The sequence below is a fragment of the Dysidea avara genome, chromosome 9 (assembly GCF_963678975.1).
Source record: "Dysidea avara chromosome 9, odDysAvar1.4, whole genome shotgun sequence".
Lineage (NCBI taxonomy): Eukaryota > Metazoa > Porifera > Demospongiae > Dictyoceratida > Dysideidae > Dysidea > Dysidea avara.
In genome coordinates, this window is record NC_089280.1 from 24242466 (window position 1) to 24269560 (window position 27095).

General features: G+C 38.2%; 1 protein-coding gene across 1 annotated transcript in view; it reads right to left on the bottom strand.

The window, feature by feature from the left end:
- LOC136265694 (ABC transporter G family member 20-like) overlaps positions 1 to 6165 on the bottom strand; it is a 45086-nt gene extending 38921 nt beyond the window's left edge. The window contains exon 1 of the mRNA XM_066060587.1: positions 5868 to 6165. Coding sequence (XP_065916659.1) covers positions 5868 to 6004 — 137 coding nt within the window. The 5' untranslated portion in view covers positions 6005 to 6165. The remainder of the gene's footprint in view (positions 1 to 5867) is intronic.
- Positions 6166 to 27095: the final 20930 nt, after the last annotated feature.

Genomic DNA, 27095 nt, shown 5'->3' on the forward strand with positions numbered 1-27095 from the left:
AGTACCCCAGATCAGTTAACTTTTGCTTTTGCATTTGGACAGGAAAAATGGATCTGGTCTAACTCCAATGACAGTTTTGTTCTGAAATTACAGATTTTGGGGGGTCATCTTAAAAGTGTTGTAAACAAACCATAAACAAGACCTGTCCCTTGCTTTTGGGCACATGAAATAAGAAAACATAATCATTGCAATTGTCTGCAAGATGTCCTGCTGCTAATCATAGCAGGTGGTTTTTCTGAGCATGCTATGGGCAGGGATCCTACATTGCTTTCAGATAAGGGATACCAAAGAGGTGTGAAATAATAAACGCTAAAACAGAGACAAGAGTATGTATGCGGTTCATAAGCCAAGACACACAGAGTCAGACTTAAAACAGTTCTCTAGCATTAGTACTAAATGCACACTAGATTTTATGAAATAAGACTTATTCAAATCTCATTGTTATATCTGAATGATCCCTGGACAATTGGGTGCTGCCAACATAATACCAGAACTCCATAGTCAGAAATTTAGTCCATAGAAAGTTAGTGAGGTTTACAATTATTACACTAACAGGGTTGTACACTACAAGGAAGCTGGAACACTAGAAATATAATATGCAACTGGACCATAACACTAGCACAAGTTAGTATAGAACAAGCTGCCATGTTAAAGAATTTTACCTATATTGAGCTTTAATCCACTAGAACTTTCCATAATAATTTTATAATGTATTGTCTTGCTCATGCTACACGAATAATAACAGCTCCAATGCTGATAATGCACTTGGTGTCGCCCCTAGTTAGTATCTCGGTTGTGCGCCCCACCACGTAGCACTAGCGGCAATACTTTAACATATACACATATGTAGCACGCTCCATCTAAGGGGGAATGCTCCCTCAGGAATACGCATCATGAGAGTGAGCAATTTTGATGAAACTAGACTGTGACTAACTATTTAAATTCGCTTTCCAATGGAGGTCTGAGGGCATGCATGCCCCCAAGAAATTTTAGTAAAGCAGATAACACGAGTTTGATCAACTAAAGTACTAAAGTTTCAGTAGGAAAGTAGAACATTTAAACATGTTCTCCCAGAGTTACTGGTACACATCTTAGTTCAAATGTTAGGATAGCTGTCCTACATGCAGGCCCATTTTTACACTACCTAAGTCATAAGCATTAAACATCAGCACATTCGTGACCCACAACATGCATAACATATATAGTACATGAGCTTGCAAGTGGTACTCCAGCAGTACTACTTGTCAAGTAAGCTAAGCTAAAACAACAGTAGTAATGTGTGTACCTACACAGGTGCTAACACATGGTGCTTAGGGTAAAACACATACACATGTGCCTCACGTGTAATAAAAATGTGTAGATTGTTATTTTTAAACAATGAGACTGTATGTACTTATTCTTGATCATGATGTGTGGGAAATATAAAAAATTGTTAAAATTGACTTGTTGTGAGAACTTGAACTGACCTACAGTATACTTACTATCCAGTGTCTTGTCAGTATCACTACCAGTACAGAACCGGTAAATAGTTATCTATGGCTCCATTAATTTTGCTAACACATCTTCAGACAACTTACAAGTTCACATTGCATTGTGCACTCAGATGTTTTATTATACTTATCAGTGTCAAAAGTAGTGTAACAATGTCATTACATAATGTACACTGTTTTTAGTCAAGTACAACAGAATTGTGTGAAGCCTTACATGGCTAATGGGACACCACATTTGTGGTCATGTACAAACAGAGAACAAAGGCACAGCACTATGTACAATAACTAAATCTATTGAACTGTCAGTCTACTATTGTTGATACAAGTAATGTTATTCACGTTCTAACATCATTACCTAGTCAAAACTCTGGTTAGTTCTCTTTACGGAGTGCGCTCTGGCCAACCACACAGTCTCATAGTACTTCGGTGTACCATAGATCTTCAAGGTCTGGTAGGGGCAAAATGGAGGACTGGAGGTGCTACTAAAACTATGGTGCTTCTTGCATCCCACAAGTCAAAGGTAACACTGGTTTTGCATTGTCATATAGCTGACAAGCACACGAGGCTGGTGTTGACACCTCAAAGTCTGTTGAGGTTTAGTATTGTGGCTCACAAATCATCAACAAATACCACAAGCTTTGGTATTCAAGAATTTACCATCTCCTGTTAGTAGAATGTTTAGTCCTCTATCGCTATTCACATGCCTTACTTGTGTGGAGTACAGCAATTCGTAAAGACTCTGCCTCGCCTGAATTGATTGCATAATCGTGGTGTTCGACTGACTTGTGACCTTCGAAAATATAACAGCATAGAGCATGTTTAGGTTGGCTTCCTTTGAAAAGACCGCTCTCTTCTGACACTGTTTCATGACCATTATTTTGGTGGTGGCATTCCTCTTAATATCCTTCTATGCACACATTCTTATGAAATTAGATGTCCTGCATATCATATTCAGGGAGGAGCACAAAGTAGGAGAGATCCAAATTCTCTTGTTAGTTGCTGCATTTTTGAAGCAGCAAATAATCACCTATTAGCAGTGTCTCACTGTTGATTTTTGCCATTTTGGCTTTTGCAGATGGTTGTGAAGTCTTAAAAGGTAGGCTCTGAATGTTTTAAACAACAGCAACACGACAATTATTTTTAGAGGCGCTTAGATGCACGAAGGTGCTGGGTGACAATTTTACAGCTAGTTTGACTTTGATGTTATTTAACAAATGCTAGTAAAATGTGCATATTCATGAGTTTTATAAACTGATATTGTTTGACATAAAGTTCATTATTTTAATGAGAAGCAGGGTTGCCTCTCAACAAGGTGAGCGGGGGTTGGGGAGGGGGCATTTGTCCCAAGTTTCCCATCCTGGATCCGCCATTGATATAAAAGTTTTGCTCAGAAACATTTTATCTATATGGTGGAAGACTAGAAGTCCCTTCCTGCTAGCATATTTCAGGATATCAATGAATTTTGTGGCAGCTTCTACACCATTAATTCTGTTATTTGTTTTTTGTTGTGTGTGTTTGTATAGTTCGTTGAAATATTGTCTTAATTTTGTATGCTGTTTAGATGTTATAATGCTCTGTGTACACTCCAATATGGAAGAACGGTCTTTAGCCAAGTATACTTGAAGTATAAACAAATCAATCAATCAATCACACAGTATTCATGTCTCCAATGACCCATTACACAACACGTTACCACATTAAAAGTCCATCATCTACTTCTGTTGCAGATATACAGGAAGCTCAAAACTGCAAGATTACCGCCAAGTTGCTAGGCAATTAGTATCTGTAAACCTCATAAATGAGTATAGCTAATACAACTAGGGGGGCAAAAAATTGTAAATTTAAACAAGTAGAATAGGGATCGAAGTTGTGATTCTGAAAATACTACATAAAGCAAGTCGAAATAGGAATCTTAAATTCAATGTACACAAATCAAGCTGCTTGGCTTGTATTGATGTATTAAGAAGTATTGTGAATCACCATCCCTATTACTTCTTGTTTACGCAGTTTTTTTCAGAATCACAACTTCGATCCCTATTCTACTTGTTTAAATTTACAATTTTTTGCCCCCCTAGTTTCTGAAATTTTTCATGCCCATGCACATGGGCAACACAATTTTACGGCTGGTGTGTACTGCATGCAGTAATATAGTATTGAAGTAATATATAGTACTGCAGTAATATAGCATGCTCCATGATGCTCAACCCTGTCTATTAGCTACAGGTAGAATGTGTTCTCATGATCTGAGTCTTATGGAATAGCTATAGACTCTGAAAAGGCATTATCATACAACAGGCTGTATTCACCCAACGTGTTAAATGCTTTGGTCTACAACAATAAAGACATTGAAATTATATAGCTGGAAACCCTACCAATCTGTAAAATGTAGCTATCTCTAGCTATTATTTAGTCTTCCAGATCCTTAAGGTTACGGTATAGTCACGGGCAATCATTCAAAATTTTGAATGCCTATCGATACTTTTTGAGAAGCCCATAAAACCAGTCTAGCAGCGTGAAAAGTTTTAAATGAAGATGAAGCCCTTCATATTTAATGTTTTTATGTAGCTACAGTGTAGTTTGAGGCAGGTGGAACACTACAATTTGTTGTAGTAACACAAGTAAGCCAGCCCGTACATCGCTCAGCTCCAGCTGTCACTACCATGTTTTTCCGCCGCCAAATACAGCAAAAGCTGTAGGCTCTATTGGCTTTTCTGGGGCATAGTGATACTGTATATTAAATTTGTTAGGTCCTGTGGAAGCGTTTTTGGCGTGTTTCTCCCAAGTGACTTGGATACAAGCCTTCAAAGAGCTTGTTTCACCCAAAAAAACTACTAAAAGTTCAATAAAACGTCTATACTACCAGTAACATAAAAAATCGCTTCCACAGGACCTAGATATTTTAGTTGTTTAGCCATTTGTGTTGAAATTATAAGGATTCAGTAATCTGTTAGTCTGGTTTTTGGCAGCACGTTTTTATAAAACATCGCTCTATTGTAGACCACACACCCAAGAACAGTCGTTGTTCTGTAGTAAAAACAAACAAGCACAATTAGTTGTATTGCTAACACAACACAGTTGTTGAAATTATTTATCCCTGCTTGGTTTAAAGCAGGTTTTGTAATTTGTTCCGCCCACGCATTTTAAACTATTCCGTAACCTTAAGGCAACTGCTCTCAATACTGAGGTTTCACTTCCGTCAACATTCTGGGTGATTCTGGGTGACGATTATAATTTACTAACAGTATTACGGGAAAGTGAAACACGGATTATTTCCGTTTACACCTCTGTTGCCAATTCTTATTAGGCCACTCCATTTTTTCCCATTTCTATTTTAAAAATGCATGCATGCAGGTGGGTGGGTGGTTCATCAGTTATTCATTATAGCTATTGCTGCTAATTTTTAAATCCATGAGCCTCACAAGAGAATTAGAACTAAACTAAGGGCATGAAAGCTCCATGGGTTATGACTCTGAGTAAAGCTATTGCTAGAAATAGTTCCTGTGTACAACTGCTACACATTCATGTGCCAATAAAAATATGAATAAAAGATTCAGTTTATAGCATAATGAATAAAACCTTGTGGAAGAGAATCTACATGCGGGCGGGAAATGGGAAACAATGAAATTTCTTGAAGTGGCCTTTACTACAAGTCGAGTACCTATGATATACATATATACCGTATATATAACACGGGGAAAGTTTCGCGGTTTGCTTTGAAACCGCAAAAGTTTTCCTGCTAAATGAATAATTGTGACCGGGCCTGCGAAAACAGGGCATGTGGGCACAAACTACACTCCATCACTCTACAGGTCATATCTCAGTGCAGGAAAAGTATATTTCCATTCTGTAACTTGCATCATGATGCCAATTACATGCTTACTAAGAGCTGGAAATTGCAATGCCATAGCATAATGATACAAAAAGTTATGAGTAATGAAATTGTGAAAAAGTAGGCACAAATCATGTACCCACATGCCCTATCATCGCAGACCCGGTCACAATTTACAGTGTACTTACTACGAGGGGTCTGACACTTCGCAAAAAGCGTACGAGATTTCCAGATTTCTACCGTGATTTCTGATTTCCAGGTTGATTTCTGCTGATATCCGCCCACGTAATCTGTAGTTTACGGAAAAACCTCTCCAATTTACAGAGAAACACGGAGGTTAGAGGCTTGATTTCTGATTTCTACCGCAGGAGCGTACGAGATTTCACGAAGTGTCGGACCCCTCGACTTACTATATAGTTATGTTTAAGCTAATTACAGCGAAACTTTCACCACGAAATTAGTCTCAGTAAGCCTTAGCCGCGAAACTTTCGCCCAGTAAAACTTCCCTTCCCCGTTCAGTAACGGTACTTCGCTAATGGGTAACTTACATCGTCCCACACGGAACACTCATGTTGAGTCCCCTCAGCACATGGAATGCGTTTCGTCCAGTTCCATAAAACTTGTGTACATCTCGTGTCTGTATCGCCAAAGTGTTCACGTCACTACCAACAGCTAAATAATCCATCTTCTCGTCCAACCTCTGCACTTGATTCAAGGGGTCAGTGTCACGTAGGTACGCGCTGGATCTCCGACCGCGGTCAATGTCTCACTGGCAGAAACTTCCCTCCGGCCTGTGACTTACGGAGCCTTTTTCGACCTCTGACCTGTGACTTAGCGACGATATATCAGTACTTTTCGATTGTGGGTTGGTAATTTTTACCTTTGACCGTTAAATTGGCACTAATTTGGCGGCCTTAATTTACTTAGTTTAACCACAAAGGTAAGGTGAATACAGACATAAGCCTATAGAGGTACCACCTACAAAAAGTAAAACAAACAACACTACACAGCAAAAACAGACAAACGAAAGACCTTCAGTGCTGGTCACTGTAAAGCATTAATACAATAAAGGTAGCTAGCTAGCTAATACAAAACTATAGTTAAACAAAAGTTACCTTGGCCAGCTTTGACTTAGACTTTGACCACGGTGGCAGATCTACTTACAGTGAGTACTTGTGTGTCACCCCCTTGTCAATTGTTTAATCTGTACTGGATTTTCAACTTAATAATGTTATCGTATGGACCTCATGGTGTCGTAGACATCTCCAATTATATAAATAATATATTGTATAGCCTGAGGGGCAAGTTTTTCGAGGTTGAACAATGTTACCTAATTTCAATTTGGCAGTAGTTTCTAAACTGAAAATCAGTCGCCACTATTGAACTGACAGTCACATAACACTCACTAAATTGCCTTTTATGGGCTGTAAGAAGAGCCAATAGCTAATTCCAAATAGCAAATCAAACAGCAGATGGATGATTATTATTATCTAGTCTGCTTTAATAATCACATGATTCTTGCACTTTCAGTTACCACTCCATGAATTTAATTGTGCATGGAACCGTAAACTTGAGCTTCTCATCAGGAAATCCATTTTATGTTGCAGAACAGTGCCGGAACCATGGATGGTCGCGTCATGAATTACAAAGTAGGCAAGTTAGGATGTTGCTAGTCTGTGAAATTTCATTGTTAAAGAGTCAAGTGTGGAGGGCTTCCGTGCATTGGGAAATCAAGGTTGGCCTTCAGTTTGCTGCCTGGAAGTGAAGATTAGTTAGTATTACAACTAGGTTTATAGTTTCTGTAAGCTGCATAAACAGCAGTGTAGCTATAGGTTTTAGCTAGTTAGATGCACAAACAGCACGTTTCAATGTTACTGCCTAAGGGTACTTTTTTGTGTATGCATTTTCGTTCAAACATGGTCTAGGGGAAGCACTCAGGCCTTCCCCTTAAGACATTCCACTTTAAATCCGAACTACCTTCAAAGAAATTTTGGTACACCCCTGGTTAAAGAGTCAATTGCTGGTCTAGCACAACAGAATTGTAAGTGTTTTGTGCTTTGAGACATGTACATGTATTACCAGTATTACAGAGGGTGAATATTGTGGCTGTGAATGGTACCAGTTTGAATTGATGTGCACGTGGTGTTTGTATGTTTAGTTGAGCCATAATGAATTCGAATTTCTGTCTGATATAGTAGTCCACTACCTATAATGTGTTTTTTCTATAAACGTAGCTATGTGACCTGTTAAGCAAAAGCTTGACTAATTTTTTGCAATATACATTAGATAAACAATGCATTCTACAAAAAAAAAATTATGCACATTGCATTCGCTTTAGTAAACAGTGAAACAAGACACAAATTGATATAAGTGATATGCCATTGTGTTTGTTGTTCATGGAAAGTAAGAATATCTTTTCCATCAATGTGATTGATGTGTGTCTGTTATGTTGTAAAATGTAACTTTATTGACCTCATTGAACAGCCTTCTTGCTTGCAAGAATGGGTAGATTTAGGTTGAAAACTATACCTTGATGGGCTTACCAAATGCAGAGCCAAGTCCCAACTCCATAGACTATTGCACTCGTGACTTACTGATTAACTATAATATTCACTGTACTAATTGACAGTTTTGCTGTTCCTGCTCTCTATTATGTATCATTATATCCCCCACCTCCAATGTTATTCTAACAGAGCTGGGTGTTTAACTTGTGGTTTGTGGAATTATGTCCATTCGCTTTTTTTTGTAGAAATGGCTTGTCATGTTTATACAGCACTGAAGTATGCTCGACCAACACTGAATGACCAACACTATTTTGGTAAGGGTATTTTGCTTCACCCACCAATTAAGCCATAAACACTCTTACAAATTATATCATGTTCACCATAATTGTTATGCTTCTATCAGCAACAGACTACAATGTGGTGAAATTCATTGACATCTAATTTATTTGGTGACACCACTATTTTTGTAATGGTCTGCTCAAGTAGCTACTGACCTATAATATAGGTCTTGATTTTTTGTTGTAATATAGTACAGTTGTAAGGCTACTCCAAATGAGACCATAGTTTCCCGTTACGTTCTCCACCAGCATCATCTGAGAATGTCATTATTCTACAAAACCATTTCCTGTGCTACTATTAGGGAAACTTCCCATGGAGCCTTCCATTATGCACCTAGAAAGAATGGTAGTTGCAGGTTATGTTAGCTCACAAAGGAGCTATTTGAAATCTGTGATACTCTAATTGAGCAGTCAGCCACTGGCTATGCCATTATTGAAAACTTCAGGACAGGATGCTACATCTATTTATTTGGAGTGGGCTAATAGCACTAGTTCTTGTGTTATATGTAGTTTTGAATTATGGACCGTATATATGTGTACTCAGTACAGAAGAACAGCTTAGCTAAGTACAGAGAATTAAAAATACCAAATCAGTCAAAATAGTTGGGCCCCTCAACATCCACACACTATGCCCTGTACACTATTGTCAACTGCATGTTAATACTACTTGTAATTGGCTTACGTACTGTTCTAAAACGTCTGGACAACTGGTATTGGTGAAAACAATGGATGAATTGCAGTTATGTTCACCTATCAACAGAGCATTTCTATATTGATGCACAGTGGCACACTGAGCTAGCAAATTGAAGTATTAGCTAATTACCTCAGGGAATATACCGCCAGATAGAACTGGCCAACAGTACTGACAAATCAGCGTTTGATGATGAAGCATTATCACTATTGTTTGTTTTTCTTTGCAAAACTGCAGCCACCCTCTCAAGCTCTGTACAGTGTGTTAGGCATGCCTTATGCTAACAGAATTGAGCATCAATAATTGAATTTTTGAGAAGTGCTCCAAAATTTACTTATTATGTTCATAATGGTCACTGCTCCCAACCCAATTTTACATTCCCAAAATTATTCCATTTGTATAGTGTATGTGTGTGTGTGTGTGCGTGCGTGCGTGCGTGCGTACGTGAGTGTGTGTGCGTGCGTGCGTGCGTGAGTGTGTGTGTGTGTGTGTGTGTGTGTGTGTGTGTGTGTGTGTGTGTGTGTGTGTGTGTGTGTGTGTGTGTGTGTGTGTGTGTGTGTGTGTGTGTGTGTGTGTGTGTGTGTGTGTGTGTGTGTGTGTGTGTGTGTGTGTGTGTGTGTGTGTGTGTGTGTGTGTGTGTGTGTGTGTGTGTGTGTGTGTGTGTGTGCCTGAGCCACTTCAAACTGCTCTACTCCAGCTTTATCAAGTGCTTAAGCAACTGTCAGTTTACTGAGGAAGTCTGGCTGAGGCTGCTGACACATGCTGAGGTGATTAACATTATATTCTAAGAATTCAGCACTTATCATCATTAGCACACTTCTTATTTAATAACAATTATTGAAAATGTGGGCATAGTAGTTGCAATACTACAACAACTTGAACTATAGGGTTAATACCACAAGTGAACTGTCATCTTCTTTTGTACTCCTTGACTTATTCTCTTTGTGTTGATGTCTTGTTCTATTGACCTAATTCTGGCCTCAATTGTTGGAGGGTAAACGGGAATATTTAGATAACGTAGTGCATTATTGCCCCTTAGGGCTTGTAGTGTTGTTACCATTGTGTTGGGGGTTGCCCCTCATCCACAGCCTCACCAGTGATTTATTAATAGTTAGAGCTGTAGTGATATCATCAGCCACATCATCAGTGACTGATAGTGTTGTTCCAGTTCTCAGTACTGGAACTAAAATGATTCCAGTTCCAGCCCTTTTTATTCCAGTTCCAGTTCTAGTCTAGAACTGGAACTAGAACAATAATTTTGCTTTCTTAAAACTGGAACTAGAACTATAATTTTGCTTTCCTCAAAACTGGAACTAGAACTAGAACTATAAAGAAAATTTATCAAGTACTGGAACTAATACTGGAACTGGAATTGGTCATAACCATACAGTATTTGCCAATGAGATTTTATGCTCTTTACAAGACCAGAATGTTATCTACTAACAAAAACACACAGTGTAGTATATAACTTCATAAAAGCTGTACATACTACAACCATGTATACATGTACTAAAACACTGCTTGAAACAAGTCATTAGCTATAATATTAGAAACAGAATGCCAAATGTAATGCTGGCTCAGTCGCATTGCTATGTCTGGTTCAGTGTTTGATAATTAGCTACAGGTCTTTTAGTACCACCCTATATAGTGTTAGTGTTATAGTTGCAGGGGCGGCAGAACCAGGTAGGCAGGATAGGCAAATGCCTACCCAAATTTTAGTGGTAGCTATTGATCCATGTTCCAAGTCCACAGAAAGCAGTCTGGTTGCTCTAGTTTTCCAGGATCGCTTTTGAATATTGTCACTTGAAATACTCTAATAGAACAGTCAGCGATACCCTAATAGAGCAGTCAGTGACAATTCATTTTATTAGAATATAATTATTTTAGCAGGTATAATATTGTTTTTATAGATGTGAAATTGTCTACAGGTTCAATCTCCGAAAGCATTTTTTGAAAAATTTCTGGGGCTAGCCTAAGCATGCTGCAAATGCTGATTATGTTTGCACAATTATGATGCTGGTGGTGGTAATAGAAGTATGATCTCATAGTTGCCTAGCCAACTTGTAGATGCTTCCTCCGCCCCTGGTTTCCCATTTCGATTCTGGTTTTTATAACTATCCCAGTTCATGTACTGGTTCACAAGTGATTCATCATTGAAATCACCTCTCATTTCTTGAGTAATCAGTATCCAGCTGTGGATCATAGTGTTCAGCACAGATTTTTTGCACAAGTACACCTCACAACAACCAAAATCAAGCAATAAACATTTGTAATAACACAAATGGTAGGATTTCACCTTATTCTTCACCTTTCATATGTGCTGAGTCTTTTCTCAAAGGATTTCACCCAAGCGGAGATTTCACCTTCAAATAATGCTCAGTTCATTGAGTTTGACGGCGTAGTGACTCGTGACACAGTCAAAAATGCGGGAAACTGCCAAAATTTCCAGCTCAAAATACAGAGGTGCCCCACTTTTCTAATTAACTGATCACGTGATACCTGTTACAAGACGTTTTGGGGCTTAAATCAAGGAAATTTAGCGTGCCTTAGGAAATTTTACTGAAAATCGTGAGAAATTGTGAGATCAGCAAGCGGTCGTGATATGAAGGCTGAAATCGTGTGTCTCACGACCAAATTGTGATAGTTAAGAGGTCTGTGTTCAGTAACTGCTAATTGTGAGCCCCACCCTTCATGTAAGCAAAATAAATATTTATGCCTTCCACTTTGTTTGCTTCTAGTGTCAACAGTATTGTGACTGGCATGTTATCCTGTACTATTTATCAATTTACTCACAAGATATACAATACAGGCTCCAAATGCAATTTGTATCACAGTTTTAATAATACTAACAAGTTTACTTCAGGGCGCAAACTTTGTTGAAACTGAAATTGTCCTTACAATATTCTACACTTTTTACCGATGCTATAAACTGTATTCCGTACTATCTGAGGAAGCAACAAGGAAATTGTTTTGGAAATTGATAGCTGTGGCAGTTGGTGTCATTATCATTTTTAGTACCAGCAAAGTTTTAATCATCATACTTCAAGAAGCAAGCTATATGACTCCAGCAGGATATTATATAACACTTCCTGATATGTATGGAATTAGCTACTTCCTATACACAATACATTGGTATAACATTATATTCCAGTACAGTTGTTGTTCAGATTATCTTTTCAGCTTGTAGTGGTATTTTGCTCCACACTTTGTCAAAGAACAACAACTCCACACAAGCTGATAACAGTTATAGATGTCTACTAAAGATTGCGGTAATTTTGTCATCTGTCAGTTTAGCTAGTGGGGTGGTTTATAATTTAGCAATATATGTGTTTGGAGGGTACAGTGCTATAGTTGGTACTTGTGTGATAATTTGTGAAAGATGCTCTATTTTGTGTATGTTGCTAAACAGAGACAGCATGAAAAAGTTTTATAAATGTGGAATGAATTGCACTTAACATGTAATGTTACTTGTGTTACTCTAATGTCATGTATAGAGTGACCATTAATTGTATAACAGTATACAATTATCTTTACTGTAAAACTGATTGTTGCTATCTATTGTATGCATGCACACACATCGGATGATGGAAACACTTAATAGTATTAGTTTCATAGGTGTGTAATACTGCATGGTTTAAGGGACATGTAACAAAAAATAATAATGATTATTACAGATGGTTGTCTTGTAAGTAAACACTCAATACAATTGTATATGAAATTGTCTTGCTATCGTAAGTGACTCACTTTTTCTTCTATTTAGTCAAGTATAGAGATATAACTGCTTAGTAAAAGATTTCAGAATCTGCTTAGTCAAAATTTTCTAGTAGAAAAATCTGAATCAAAATAGCTATTAAGAATCTTTATATAATAGTATCATTTCACCTCTGTGATGCCTATGATCCAGAGGTGGTAATTGGAGTATCAAAAGCCTCTCCTGTCACCGTCTCTAATTGATGGTAGCAAACATGTAGCCCTACATTGGACCTTTTCTATTTTTCTTTGATCGAGAACAAATAAAGGCCCCCATACTGCATTTCAATATTCAAGCATAGGGTGTACTAAAGCTGAAATAATTTAATCAACATGTCAGACCCTAGATGATCAAAAAATCTCCTGATTAATCCCAGTAAACAGTTGGCTTTTGCAACAACCTCTGTGGTGTGTGAAAGTTCTAAGATGATGCCTAGGTCTTTGTGAGATTTGACACTGTCAATAATTAAAGTACATGAAAAAATTTGGAATTTTCAACTAGAGTAGGGACCATAGCACATCGGTAAAAAGTACTGAAACAAGTTGGAGTAGTCCATGATATTAAATCACAGTAAAACAATAAGAAGTGTTATATCCCTACTGTGCTCAAGATACCACAACGAAAATGCACAGTAGGGATATAACACTTCTTATTGCTTTACTGTGATTTAATATCATGGACTACTCCAACTTGTTTCAGTACTTTTTATCGATGTGCTATGGTCCCTACTCTATAGCTAGTTGAAAATTTCAATTTTTTTGTGTATTTGTTTGTTAACTTGTTTGTAAATAATTTTATTATGACTGGTGAACATATCAAAAAATATGGCTCAGAAACGAAACTAAAATATTTCCGCATACTAAATGTACAATTACGGCGATTTTCCGTTTTTTTATTGTAGGGAGACAGAGGCGTTCAAGTAGCCGATTGATTTATCAGCAGTTGGTGGATGTAGAAGTTTAAAGAATTTGTAGTAATAAAGGACTAATCCTTCTGCTTCGCCAGAAATGCTGTTGCCTAGGCTGTCACTATACCGCTAGAGGATATTGGAAACGGACGATGAAACTGAGTTACCCTGTGAAAGTTCGATACATTCAGTGATGGTAACAGTGAGAATGGAGCGGGAAGATTGTAGAATTACTAAAGGATACTTCTAGTAGTAACGGTAATGAATGGTCGCCATCTTTGGATATATCCCAGCTGCCAATCATCGGTCGTCAAGGATCAAGGCAGCAGTACTGTCGAGAGTACTGTACTAGTGCCAAGGTTGATAAAATTTTGTTACTCTTGAAGTTCAGAGGCGGTGCAAAGCAGCGAATTTATAGTTTGCCTTCACTGACAACATTTGTCTTCACTGACAATGTTAGGAGAACAGTGGTATGTATTTCAGAGGATTGAACATGGTGGAGAACAGTGGTATGTATTTCAGAGGATTGAACATGGCGGAGAACAGTGGTATGTATTTCAGAGGATTGAGCATGGCTTGAGACTCTTATTATATTGAACCAGGCACTGTTAAGAAACCAACTGCTGACTACCAGATTCTCAGTCTAAGGCTCAGTCAAGGTGAACTGTTCTGGTGCTGCCCAACCACTGGTATTTAAGTTTATTCAGATTGATGGCACTTCGTCACAGTGGAATAGTGCATGTCTTGCATTTGTGTTGCAGCTACGCAAATAATCAATGAAATAAATGTACGGAATGTATGTGTACGTATTCTGTAACGCTGTATCTGTTCCTTGCACTTTGAAGAGGTGTGTGTGTGTGTTGTGTTCTCTTCTGGCGGTCACTCAAGAGTCTTGGGCAGTATGACAGTGTGTGTATTGTTTTGGTTTCTATTATTTTTGTTATTTGTGTTGAAAGTGTTGTGTATCTTGTTTCTAGCTGATCTTTCTGCAGGGTGACTTGTTTCTAGCTGAACTCTACAGGGTGGTCTGTTTATAGCTGAACTCTCTACAGGGTGATTTGTTTGCAGCTGAACTATCTGCATGGTGGTTTCTCTGTAGCTGAACTCTCTACAAGGTAACTTCTTCTAGCTGATCTCTCTACAGGATGACTTGTTTGTAGCTGAACTATCTGCAGGGTGATTTGTTTGCAGCTGAACTCTTTACAAGGTGATCCTTCTAGCTGATCTGTCTACAGGGTGATCTATTCGTAGTTGAACTTTCTACAGGGTAGTTTGTTTGCAGCCGAACTCTCTACATGATGGTTTCTTTGTAGCTGAACTCTCTACAAGGTAACTTATTCTAGCTGATCTCTCTACAAGGTGACTTGTTTCTAGTTGATCTCTCTGCAGGGTGACTTTTTTCTAGCTGAATTCTACAAAGTGATCTTTTCGTAGCTGAATTCTCTACAGAGTGATTTGTTTGCAGCAGAACTCTCTACATGTAGCTGAACTCTCTACAAGTTAACTTCTTCTAGCTGATTTCTCTACAGGGCGACTTGTTTCTAGCTGATCTCTCTACAGGGTGATTTGCTTGTAGTTGAACTCTATACAATTTGATTTGTTTGCGGCTGAATTCTCTACATGGTGGTTTCTTTGTAGCTGAACTCTCTCAAGGTAACTTCTTCTAGCTGATCTCTCTACAGGGTGATTTGTTTGTACCTGAACTCTCTACAAGGTGATGTCTTCTATATAGCTGATCTCTCTACTAGATGACTTGTTTCTAGCTGATCTCTCTACAGTGTGATATCTGTTAAGTTTGTAGCTGAGCTCTCTCTCGTTTCTAGCTGATCCTTCTATAGAGTTATAACTTGTTTATGTAGTTGAACTCTTTACAGGGTGGTTTTTTGATTGGTTGCTGAACTCTCTACGTGGTGACTTGTTTGTACTACAGAGTGACTTGTTTGTAGCTGAACTCTCTACTGAGTGACTTACTTGTAGCTGAAGATTGTATAAAGTAACTTGTTTGTAGCAGAGTTTTAGGGTAGCTAACTTGTTTATATACATGAACTCTCTACTGGGTAGTTTTTTTTGTAGCTGAACTCTCTACACAGTGACTTGTAGGTAGCTGAATTCTCTACAGAGTGACTTGATGTAGCTGAACTCTCTACAGGGTGACTTGTTTATAGCTGAACTCTCTTCGATGTGACTTATAATGTTCTGAATACCTACAGTGACATATTAGTAGCTAAACTCTCTACAGGGTGACTTGCTTGTAGCTGAATTATCTATAAGATTAACTGTTCGTAGCTGAACTCCCTATAGAATAACTTGCAATGCAATATAATGAAATAAGTTTTTAACGCAGCTGAATGCTCTATTAGGGTGACTGTTCTATTAGAGTATCTTGATCTCGCATTTACTACACGTAGTTGGCTTTCGAATCATCAGTCAGTGGTTTGTAATCCTATTCTTCTGTACTACTGCAAGGATTTTCTATGAGCTACATAGCGATCTTCAGCTCATTGCTCTAAACGGTTTGTCTGGTAGGCGTGAAAACTAATAGTTTTGTTATTCATAAAAATCGATCGCGTAATTGTGACACAGGTTGGATTTTGTGTCATATCTCCATGGTCTTTATCTCGATTCTTTTCAAATCACAAAAAGGCACTCCTACGATAATTACTCCATCTACATAGCAATTTTCAGCTCATTCCTTTAAGGGGTTTACCCTGTGGGCGTCACAGACCTTTGACCTTATTTTACGCAAATAATCGGTCATAACTCCGTGAATGTTCATTGGATTCCTACTAAAGTTGGTACTGAGATTCGCCATAATGAGCCCGTTAAGTGTACCAACTTTCAGCCCGATTGGACTACGCATTCGTGTTTTATAGCAGATTTTGCAAAGTGTGCAAAAAGAGGAAGTAGAAGAAAAAACGAAGAAAAAAACCAAACTTTGGCCACTCGTATCTCGGAAATGGCTGGAGCGATTTTCTTTAAATTTGGAATGTGGACTCCCCTACCTATCTGGCACTTCTGTAGCAAATAATTTGGTTTCAATCGGATAAGGGATGACTGAGCTACAAAGGTGTGAAAATCACGTGACATGGTGAGGTGCACTCATATATTAAACAGAATTGAGTTCCAAAAGAAAATACTATTAACATAAAAGGAAAACCTATATGAATTTATTGAAGACTGTTTACACAATAGGGAGAGTGAGTGAGATCTAGTTATTGAACTGGAAAAGTATAGAAATCCAAAAAGTGCAAGGCAAGGTGATGGTGGAGCATGTTATACATGGTGGTCAGTGACAAATACTTATTCCATAAAGGTGATTTTCGACTCGTAAGATATCTCTAGGATGCAGGTGGAATTTTGGGCAGCACGCAAAAATTTCACCAGGATCCCTACTTAAATGGTACGACCGTACCATTTGATAACAACTTTTATAAATTACGAAATGATTTATAAAACAACACTGTATTTATAAATTACACAAAAGTACAATATTTTGGTACAAACGGCGCCCCATAGTAAATGAGTGATTACATACAAGGGATAGATCATGAAGCAAGGAAATATTATTGTTTGAAGCTACATATTGTTGATGAAGGTTTCGTGCTGGTACAACGTTGTAATAAGTCGGAATAGTGCTCAGGCAGAAAATCTCAGTGAATCTGAAGTGTGGCAACGTATACAAGTAGCTATTAGTATTAGTATATTAGTACTAAATTATGGACATGTATACAAAACAGACAAAAATAATTGTTAGTAGGCCAGAGGCCTTTTATATCCTGTTGTTGACAAGAAATGGTCTAAATTATTCTTAAAGCTGTTGAGATTAATTGACTCAATGATATTATCAGGTAGGGAGTTCCACTGATTAATCACACTGTTGGTAAAGAAGTTGAGCCTGGATGTGAGTACTTGATAGACACGCCAGGAACCATCAAAACAAAAGTTTAAAAGCCTAAAGATATTTTGAAGTGTCTTCTACTGATGTATGACTAACAGTTGCGATGCCACCATACTGATGGAGCCTGTCACAAAGGCTCAATGTTTGACTTGTGTAAGAAGTCTTCAATGACTTTCATGAAACCTTGGTGCAAATGGGAGACCTACACTTAAACCTGGCACTCTGGCTGGGTAAGTTTGCAATACTGGCACTGACTGATCAACATGTTACCACTTTTAAGTATGTAGCTTTATAAACTGTATGTGCATTGGGCCTCAGTTCTAAAATGACCACTCCGCATGCATTTTGTTACAGGGAAGAAGGACTGTGAAATCTAGATGCTGTCGCATTATTCTAGAGCAGCTAGCTTGTAGGGCTTTATAACCATCTAGTGCCATCACATAGGCAGCAGAAGAGGGGGTGCTGGGAGTGCTCCAGCACCCCCAACTTGAAGCTGTATTGTGCAATAGTCATCACGTGAACTCCTGCAAGGTTTCCAGAAATGGCCAATCACGATCGAGATACTCTAATAGAGCAGTCACCCCAATAGAGCAGTCACCCTAATACAACAGTCAAGCATGTATACCATTATGATTGACAGTTAAGTCCACCAAAAATGCCTCCAAATTCAATCTCCTGATACCTAATTTTCAAACTTTTCCTGGGGGGTATGCTCCCAGACCCCCCTAGAATTAGCATGCTTCACATGCTGGGTGTGCTTTGCACACTTACTGCTACCAACAAAAATTTTGGGCACCCCCTACTCTAGCACCCTTCCACCTCCTATGCATCAGTTTTTTCACTTAAAGTATGTGTAATGCTGGTGTGATTACTCTGCATACAAGACCATACTGCAAGTAGATGTACACGCATAAAACTCACAACAAGGTATGTAACCAGTCAGGGACACATATGATAGTAAATTTGTAGTTAGTCTCATCTATATTTTGAATTGGGTCCATTCAGCAAGTATGCTGTCTTCTCATTCATCAATTATACCTTGCTGTTTCTCGTGGAGTGTTTGTGTGTGTAGGCAGTGGTCAGATCCCTTGATGTGTTTCCTAGTAGTATAAATCTGTATGTCTATATTTAACTGTGCTTATATAGGATGCTCTCTCTCAGGTGTGTCACAACTTAACAGAATTAAGGCGGTTATATGGAGATACTGAGTAAACATGTAAAGTTTTACAAGAACTAACTGTTATTCCAGATCCCTCAGTTGTGATTGGAGTCATAATATTACAATCACTACAAATGTACAACTGCATGACTGTGTGACTTTGTACTTTTGTGGGGAAATCCCCTAATTCTTGAAATGGCTTTGAGTACAGTGCACAGCATACTCGGCTATAATCTTGTATTTTAATTAAGTGTATTTCTAGTTGTATTATGTATTTGGTGTATGTTGTTTTCAGGACTCCACTGAAAATTAGCATAAGCTGACACTACTGGAAGAGTTCTCATGAAAACCCAATGAAAGCAATATTGAAAACCCTCTGAAAAGTCAAAATTTCAATGGGTGGCTAAAAATTTTCAATACATTTTCACATACTAAACCTATGAAAATCCATTGATCTTTACTAATGAATACTCTATGAAATTATTTTTCATGGAATTTTCATCAGTTATTCATTGATTTGTCCAATAAAAATACTATGAAAATAAAAATTGATTGGGACAGCAATGAAATTTTGACTTTTCGTAGATAGCTACTATGAAAATACCAATGAAATTTTGACTTTTTATAGGTTTCTTTGAAAATTTCATTGGATTTTCAAAGCCAAATTGTCCAGTAGCGTGAGTAGACTCCCTGCTTAAATATTCACAATTACAATGTTGATCAGTTGGTGTCAGTGTTGCAAACTTACAGCTATGCTAGCAAGAGTGACCAGTTCTGAGTGATAGGTTTCCCTTTGTACCAAAGCTTCATGAAAGTTGTTTGAAGATTTCTTACACAAATCAAACATCGAAGCTTTGTGACAGGCTCCATTGCCAACACACTGATGGTGGCATCGCAACTGTTAGTCGAGAGAGAACCATCATTATTAAACAAGGAAACATGTAAATACATTACAATACGATGAGCCTTCGGTCTCGTGCGACCACAGCCAGACTCTTAAAAGAGATCTGTGTGGCCAAGAAAATTTTCTTTTATAAGGGGGTGACACACAGGCACTCAATGTAGGTAGATCTGCGACCGCGGTCAAAGTCTAAGTCAAAGGTCAAGGCCACCAAAATCATGCCAATTTAACAGTCAAGGGTAAAAGCTTCCAACCCACAATCGAAAAGTGCTGAAATATCATTGCTAGGTCACCGGTCAAAGAAGGCTCTTAGTCACAGGTCAAAATGAAATTTTAGTCGGTCAAGACTTTGACCGCGGTCGCAGATCTACCTACAGCGCGTACCTATGTGGCACCCCCTTGTTTCAGCAGGATACGCACACCTTATGCACCTATCAATGTATTGCCCCACTACCCCCCCTCGGGCATATATGGGGCTATAGTGGGGATTTGACACAGCCGAATGCCAAATGCCCCATAGTAGGGCAAACCTATCGTGTCAAATCCCCACCGTTGGCCCCAGTTGCAACGCGGGATTTACTCGGGATTTGACAGCGAAGCAAGCTACAACAAAAAAATATTTGGGTGCTTACTGAACGATCGTCAAATGCCCCATAGTGGGGCAGCAGTTTCTTGTCAATTCCCCCTGTAAAGCCCCACTTACGCCCGAGGGGGGGTGGTGGGGCAATACATTGATAGGTGCATTAGCAGCATCATCAAAAATATATCGGTAGAAGACACTTCAAATATCTTTAGACCTTTTAAACTTTCGTTTTGAAGGTCCCTGGCGTACTTGTTTACATCGCAACACTTCAGATTCACTAAGATTTTCCGCCTGAGCACTGCTCCGATCGACTCACTACAACGTTGTACCAGCACGAAACCTTCATCAACAATATGTAGCTTCAAACAATAATGTTTCCTTGCTTCATGATCTATCTCTCGATCGTACGTCAAGGAGGTGACACACAGGCACTCACTGTAGGTAGATCTGCGACCGTGATCAAACTCTAAGTCAAAGGTCAAGGCCACCGAAATCGTGCCAATTCAGTGGTCAAGGGTAAAAGCTTCCAACCCACGATCGAAAAGTGCTAAAATATCGTCGCTAAGTCACCGGTCAAAGGTCGAAAAAGGCTCTTAGTCACAGGTCAAAGCGAAATTTCGGCCGGTAAAGACTTTGACCGCGGTCGCAGATCTACCTACAGCGCGTACCTACGTGACAATGCACATACAGTTCACGTGATCATTTCATAAAATGAAATTATATTTTATTATTATTATATAAGTACTGTGCAGAAATCTACAAAAGATTGTAACGCACAGATATTAATCATAATTACAAAACATTAGCCAAGTGCCATAAATTTACAGTGAAGGAAAAAGAGTTTATATTCTTGACACTGTTTGACATTTAGGGTCTGTACATCCGATATTTGTTAGTAAATGGTTGGATATAATATGTAGGTGTATCATTGTTGGATGTGGATCCATTTCCAACTTCCATAGTAGAATTGTCGCTGGAAGAATTCAACGATTCAGTTCTGGGATTAGGTATGAAAGTTGAATTAATGACTTCACCATAAATTTGGCCTTTAACATAGAGTTTGGTACGACGAATTTTAATATGTTTTTTGTCAAAGTGCCAGCCTAAAAAGTCAAGAGGTCTTAGTACTATACTGTACAACTCGGTTTTGTGACCAGGGTGAGCAGACGTGACTGATTCAACTGATTACCACAAACTCTTCAGTGTACAGGTTAGTACATATTATATGGCTATTTATAGTTGCTCATACCTTCAAAGTGATAGTTATTCTCGAGGGGTCCGCAATGCAGCTGAACCTCGTACAACTTTTTGGCACTGAATCTGCGAATCTTAGTCAAATTCTAGTAAAACTTTGGATTCTTTAGGATACTATACATTAGTGTGGTGGCACCCGCTGAATCTTTAAGGTCACTCCAAATAAATTCTCTGTTTCCCGTCCACCGCCCGAATCTAGTTACTGTCAGCTCTAAAATATTCCATTATTCCGTATTCTTCCATTATTTTCCGGTTATTCTTGCATACTGACAGGCTCAGTAAAAGTCATCTCGAAACAGGGTCAGCAGTGCTATCAAGTCGACACAAACTTCACGTTTGTGTTATTTTTGCAACTTAAAAGGGAAGGAACAAACTTAAACATGCTTTTATGCAGCTTTTTATGGTTGTGCCAGGCAAATAATGGCTTGAAAAGGTGCCAATCTTATAATGAAATAATGGAAATGGACTGCCCGCCCGCATGCAAATATGCTTGAATCCAGGACGGAAAACAGAATTGATTTGGAGTGGCCTAAAGTAGAATCCCTGAATCTTCTGTGAATCTAAAGATTCCGAATCTCGTATGCAATTTTAGCTGCATTATGGAACCCTCAGTTCTTCTCTCTGATCAGCATCACTACTGAGATGTAAAGCTTTGCACCACAGCCCGCAATATCATAGCACCGTACCACGCATGCTCTAATTTGTTTTAAAAGCATGAGGGTAAACACGTCTCACAATTGTACATCCTTTGGCTAGCCATCACAAATCAACACTCAACAGATCACGAGCGATTTCTGTCCACGCCAATAATTAAATTGATTGTTGATTATTGGTCACAGTGTTCCACTATATAGCTAGGGACCTGAAAAAAAGTCTACAACAGCCTCTGTGTGTGTGTGTGTGTGTGTAGCAGGGAGTCAGAATGTGTTACTAAAACTGTTGAATGCAGAAAAAATATCCCATACCAGGTGGTAGCTTGATCCACAGACAGTTGCTTAGGCAAGTGCCTGATGAGGAGCCACACAGCCTGGAATCTAGGATTCCCTCTGCATTCAACCTGTACTTAAACATCATGATTTCTTATGTTTCATTAGGGGTTGATTATTAGTTATTGTTCCCATACTAAACAATGCTCACTGTGACACAAAATTAGTGTGTCATAATTGTCCTTCAGAACCCAGTGCTACAAACAAGTTTCCATTTTGTCCAGAGCATGTCCCCCATTTTTTGTACTCCTTTTGTTTAATATTTCAATTTATATGCTGACATACCCAGATTTTCAGCTGTGAAGCAACTAATCAAGTTTAAGTGGATTAATTCAGTTTGGAGATTCTCCCTGTACACAGGTGTCTTAACTTCTGCATACCTTGCATTCTAATTGCCAGTGTCTCAGAGGAGGTCCAACACAAACTAAGCACTGTTGAAAAGAATTTGCAGTAATTGCATTCTTCAAATAGCAAATTTGCGGAAAATCAATCCGTAGACAAGATTTGGTGAACTGCAGTTGATTTTCACTGGTTTTCTCTTCCCAACTTGCTGCTTGGCTTTATTTCATATGGTTAGTTAATCATCACATGACGGTTCCTCCAATAGGCTGTGCATATCGAAACTGAACCACTGGGGTTGAATGGGGTTGATTGCACCATTGAATTAAGCATAAGAAAAGAGTTCAATCGGCACGTAATTTTTGTTGACAACCCCACGAAATAGCTTCCCTGTACAAAACATATGCGCTCATGTGTGTGTGTTGGACCCCCTCTGCCAGTGTCTAAAATTAATGTTGAGTATTTTATTAGAGTATACTTGATTGCTCTATTAGTTTAAAATAGTATTGCTTTTTTCGAGGAGTACGACGCCTTTGTAATCTGTACATGATTTGAAATCATTACTTGAAACCTGATTTGTGATTTGTAACTTGATTGTGGGGTCAGCATCTTTGGGAATCATGTTGATGGTTGGAAATTGATTCTGGAATCACGAATCATATTATTATTCATATTTTTCTGTAAATCTTTGTGTTTTCCTGTACTTCTTTGCTTGTGTCTTTATGGAAAATGTGAATCAATAAATTGGTGCTAGGAATAGGGTCAAGTCTAGTTTGCGTTTTTTCGCCTTTTTTCTTTCCAGCAAATCTTTTATTTGTCACCTATTATGCTCCATATTTTGCTCAAGGATTATTTAGCATTAAACTTTGACCATTTCTAAGTGCAAAGCTACAATTGTGACCGGATTTGACAAAACCAGGCTTCCACACACATCCAATTCTCAGACTTTGTCCAAATAAGTACTATAAACAAGAGTTCATAATGAACTCCTGCTATAAATGCTATTGACCTGACTTTTTTACAATATCATCTCCTAACATTGTACAGTGATAGGTCAAACTTTGAAGGTGATTGTATACTCTTACATTGAGTAATGGGCCTCCAAAGTCATAAAACTGGATGTGTGTGGAAGCCTGGTTTTGTCAAATCTGGTCACAATTTCACCTTATAGTGACTGCTCTATTAGAGTACCTCAATTTGCACTTGCTCTTACCACATAATACTGTAGCAAGAAGCTAGCTAATGAGTGCTTAAAATAATTTATGTGACTGCTCTATTGGGGTATCTCGATTACCACTTACTCTTCCCTGAACAATTAACCATGTATTGATATTTTATCGCGTATGACTGTTCTATTAGAGTATCTTGATCTTTTGTGCAATTTTTATGTCCACTTCACAAAAATTGCACCTATTTTGTGGCATTTTGCTCATTGCTTTTACTTATCCATTATGCCAAAACTTTTGCCGGCAAAATTGATGCATCCCTACGTTTAGAATCACAGAAATCCAAGCATGGAATCAGTAAAGATTCCAAATCATGTCAATATGAAAACGTGCGAGTTGCAAACCCTTCATACATCATTTCATGTGTGATTGCCGTACTGTGATTAGTGAGGCTAATTGCTAATAGTGCATTTCTGAGTTACGTTTTGAGAAGATTTACAGTAGTTCTGTTGGAAGAATACAAGGCTTGTGCTCTAGCACATGGTATTTTATTTTCATTTTCAAGTTTATTTTCATTTTTCAGTCTATGGTCGGTCTGGCCCAATCAAGTTGACATGACTCTTATGATGCTAACTTTGTACCTCTCCCCTCCCTTCCTCAATGTCACACTATGAAATAATGTATAGGCAATAAAATCCCTAGGACACACGATAGTCTGTTATGTGGCCAAGTACAGCCAGTGCTGGCATGTGACAGACAAAAGTGTGTATTTTACAGGAACCAAGAAAACACTGTTTTCATGCATTTATAGCTCTCTATAGTACCAGGACGGAAATAAAATATTTTTGCTGTGGAAACTCCCTCAGGGTAGGAACCTCCTATTTCAAGTTCGAATTGAATACACGTATCCATTACTGAGATATGCACCTTCAAAGTTTGTCTGAGTTACCTTGTATTTTTTATCAATCTCCTTAAGTACATTTTCCAATTTAGACTACAATTTTGATACTGAAATTTGATTGGCTGAAAATGTGGTCTCTAAATCTCGTAGTGCCACACTTATGTCCTATAGAAATCATGCTCTGAGGTGAAACAAAACACAGCAATTATGCTCCTGTAGCATTAGCAAATGCATGGGCATTTAAATGGCTGTGCAGTAATAAGTTGTAGTCCAATTAGTTGTACTTTGAAACATAACACCTGTAACATTGGCAATGCATAGGCATTTAAATGGGTAGTAAACAGCCACGTTGAACTAGAGGGAGGTGTAGAGGGCTTGTTTCCAGTAATAACGATACATTTTCATTTAAAAGCTTCTGTCAACTCAAGGTACAATAACGAGTTGTAATCTACATAAGTTAGACATCAAGAACCAATAGGTTCTATGGGATTTACAAAAGCCCTCAGGTCCTTAGTAGCACCCTTGCTGCACTTGGGTGCTACAGCCCAGGGCCTTCAAGTTTTCTAAATCTCGTAGAACCCTGATTCTTGATGTCTAACTATTATTTAGAAATATTGCAATGACTCACACATTTTTTAGTTGATTTACTTTTTGGAGCACGGTACAAGTATAATGCAGCATAATAACAGTCCTATTTTTTGTACAGATCAGATTAAGAACAAGGGATGCTAGCTACACATAGTTTTTGAAAAAATGAAAATGCCAATTTGTTGACACACCTATGGGGTTATTCTACTTGATGGAATGTTTTGAAAATCTGTCTGTATATGAAGAAACTATTGTAGTGCAAACCTTTTGTGGTTAGAAAGCACTAAGATTATTAACTGTAAAGCAATATTAATAACCAAACATGTGAAACAAACGTAATCAAGATACTCTAATAGAACAGTCACCTAGAAGTAAAAAGTGATTTCTAATACGATGAACATAGAATGTTCTAGAATGTCCAATGATAGATCAATTATTGCATGGATATAGATCTATGATATTCTGGTGTAGTAAACCAGAACTTTCAAAATTTTATATAAGGTAGAAATTAAGCGGAGTGAGCAACTATTTGAGTTTTGTACTCTTCTTGTTTTGCTCACAAGGCTCCACTGAAAATCAGTATTTGGTTACTGAGTGGATCCCTGTTTAAAATTACAATTACAATTACAACTGACAGGAGTGATAAAGGGTGTAGGTGCTGGTATGAATCCCAGACAACTTTTTGACATTTGATCAGAAAGTTGAGTATTTACTATCATATGAAGTTTCAGAACAAGGAAGTCCAGTTTTTCTTGATGTTCTGTACATGTCCGAGGTTCTGTCCACGTGCAGTAACATGCTCATTGTTTAGTGATCATTTACTTTGGATGGATAATCACTAATTGGATTGTGGCAGTATATTGCTGTTATTGGTTCATCACAGCCCAATATACCCAGTCTTTAATCAGTGGTGAAATCATATACAAGTCCACAGTGATTCATATACAACCACAGTCCATGCAAGCTATAGTTGGTTGTTGAACTGCTAGCATAATTATTTGATTATATAGCTGTATATAACATGTTGATGCTTTAAAGCTAATTAAAATTCAAAGCTTCATGATCAAATGGACACATACATAACTACATGCGGGGATAAAATTCTACAGAGTATTTACAATGCACTAAAATTCTCTGTAAAATAAAGTACACTGTTTTGTGGTCATTGTATCACTATCTGTAAAGTGAGCATACATTGTGGAATTACTCACAATATTTGTTTGTCACAAGTCGACAATGAAATATCATGTAGTATTTTATACTATGTTCCTCAGTACTGTTTAATGTCCTGTGAAATTGTTTGTACTATATTGCTGTGGTTTGTCTCAGTAAAATGCCATGCATAATTCTACTGAGCGTTTCATAGTACAGAAAAACACTCTGCAAAACACTACATACTATTCCTCAGGTACTTTTCCTGTGTTGACCGTGGTCAAGGTATTCTTGTCTGAAGGTATCAGTTAGTCAGATGGTCAACATGAAGTTTGGCTAAAAAATCTTTTCAGATGACATGTCTTGGCTTGATTATACCTGCCAAGTTGTCATCAAGAAGATTTAGTTGACGATGTTTATGGTAGGAAAATACAAACCTTCTTGATTCCTACTACTATACTACTGTCAGGGGCAGATCCAGGAGCTGGCAAGGGGAGGGGCACAAACAGGCTAAGTTGTAGGTGGTTGGGAGAGCCAGATTCTCTTGTTAGTTACTGCGCAGCAAATAATCACCTCTTAGTGTTGTCTCACTATTGATTTTTGCCATTTTGGCCTTTGCAGATGTCTTAAAAGCTATTTAAAAGGCTATGAATGTCTT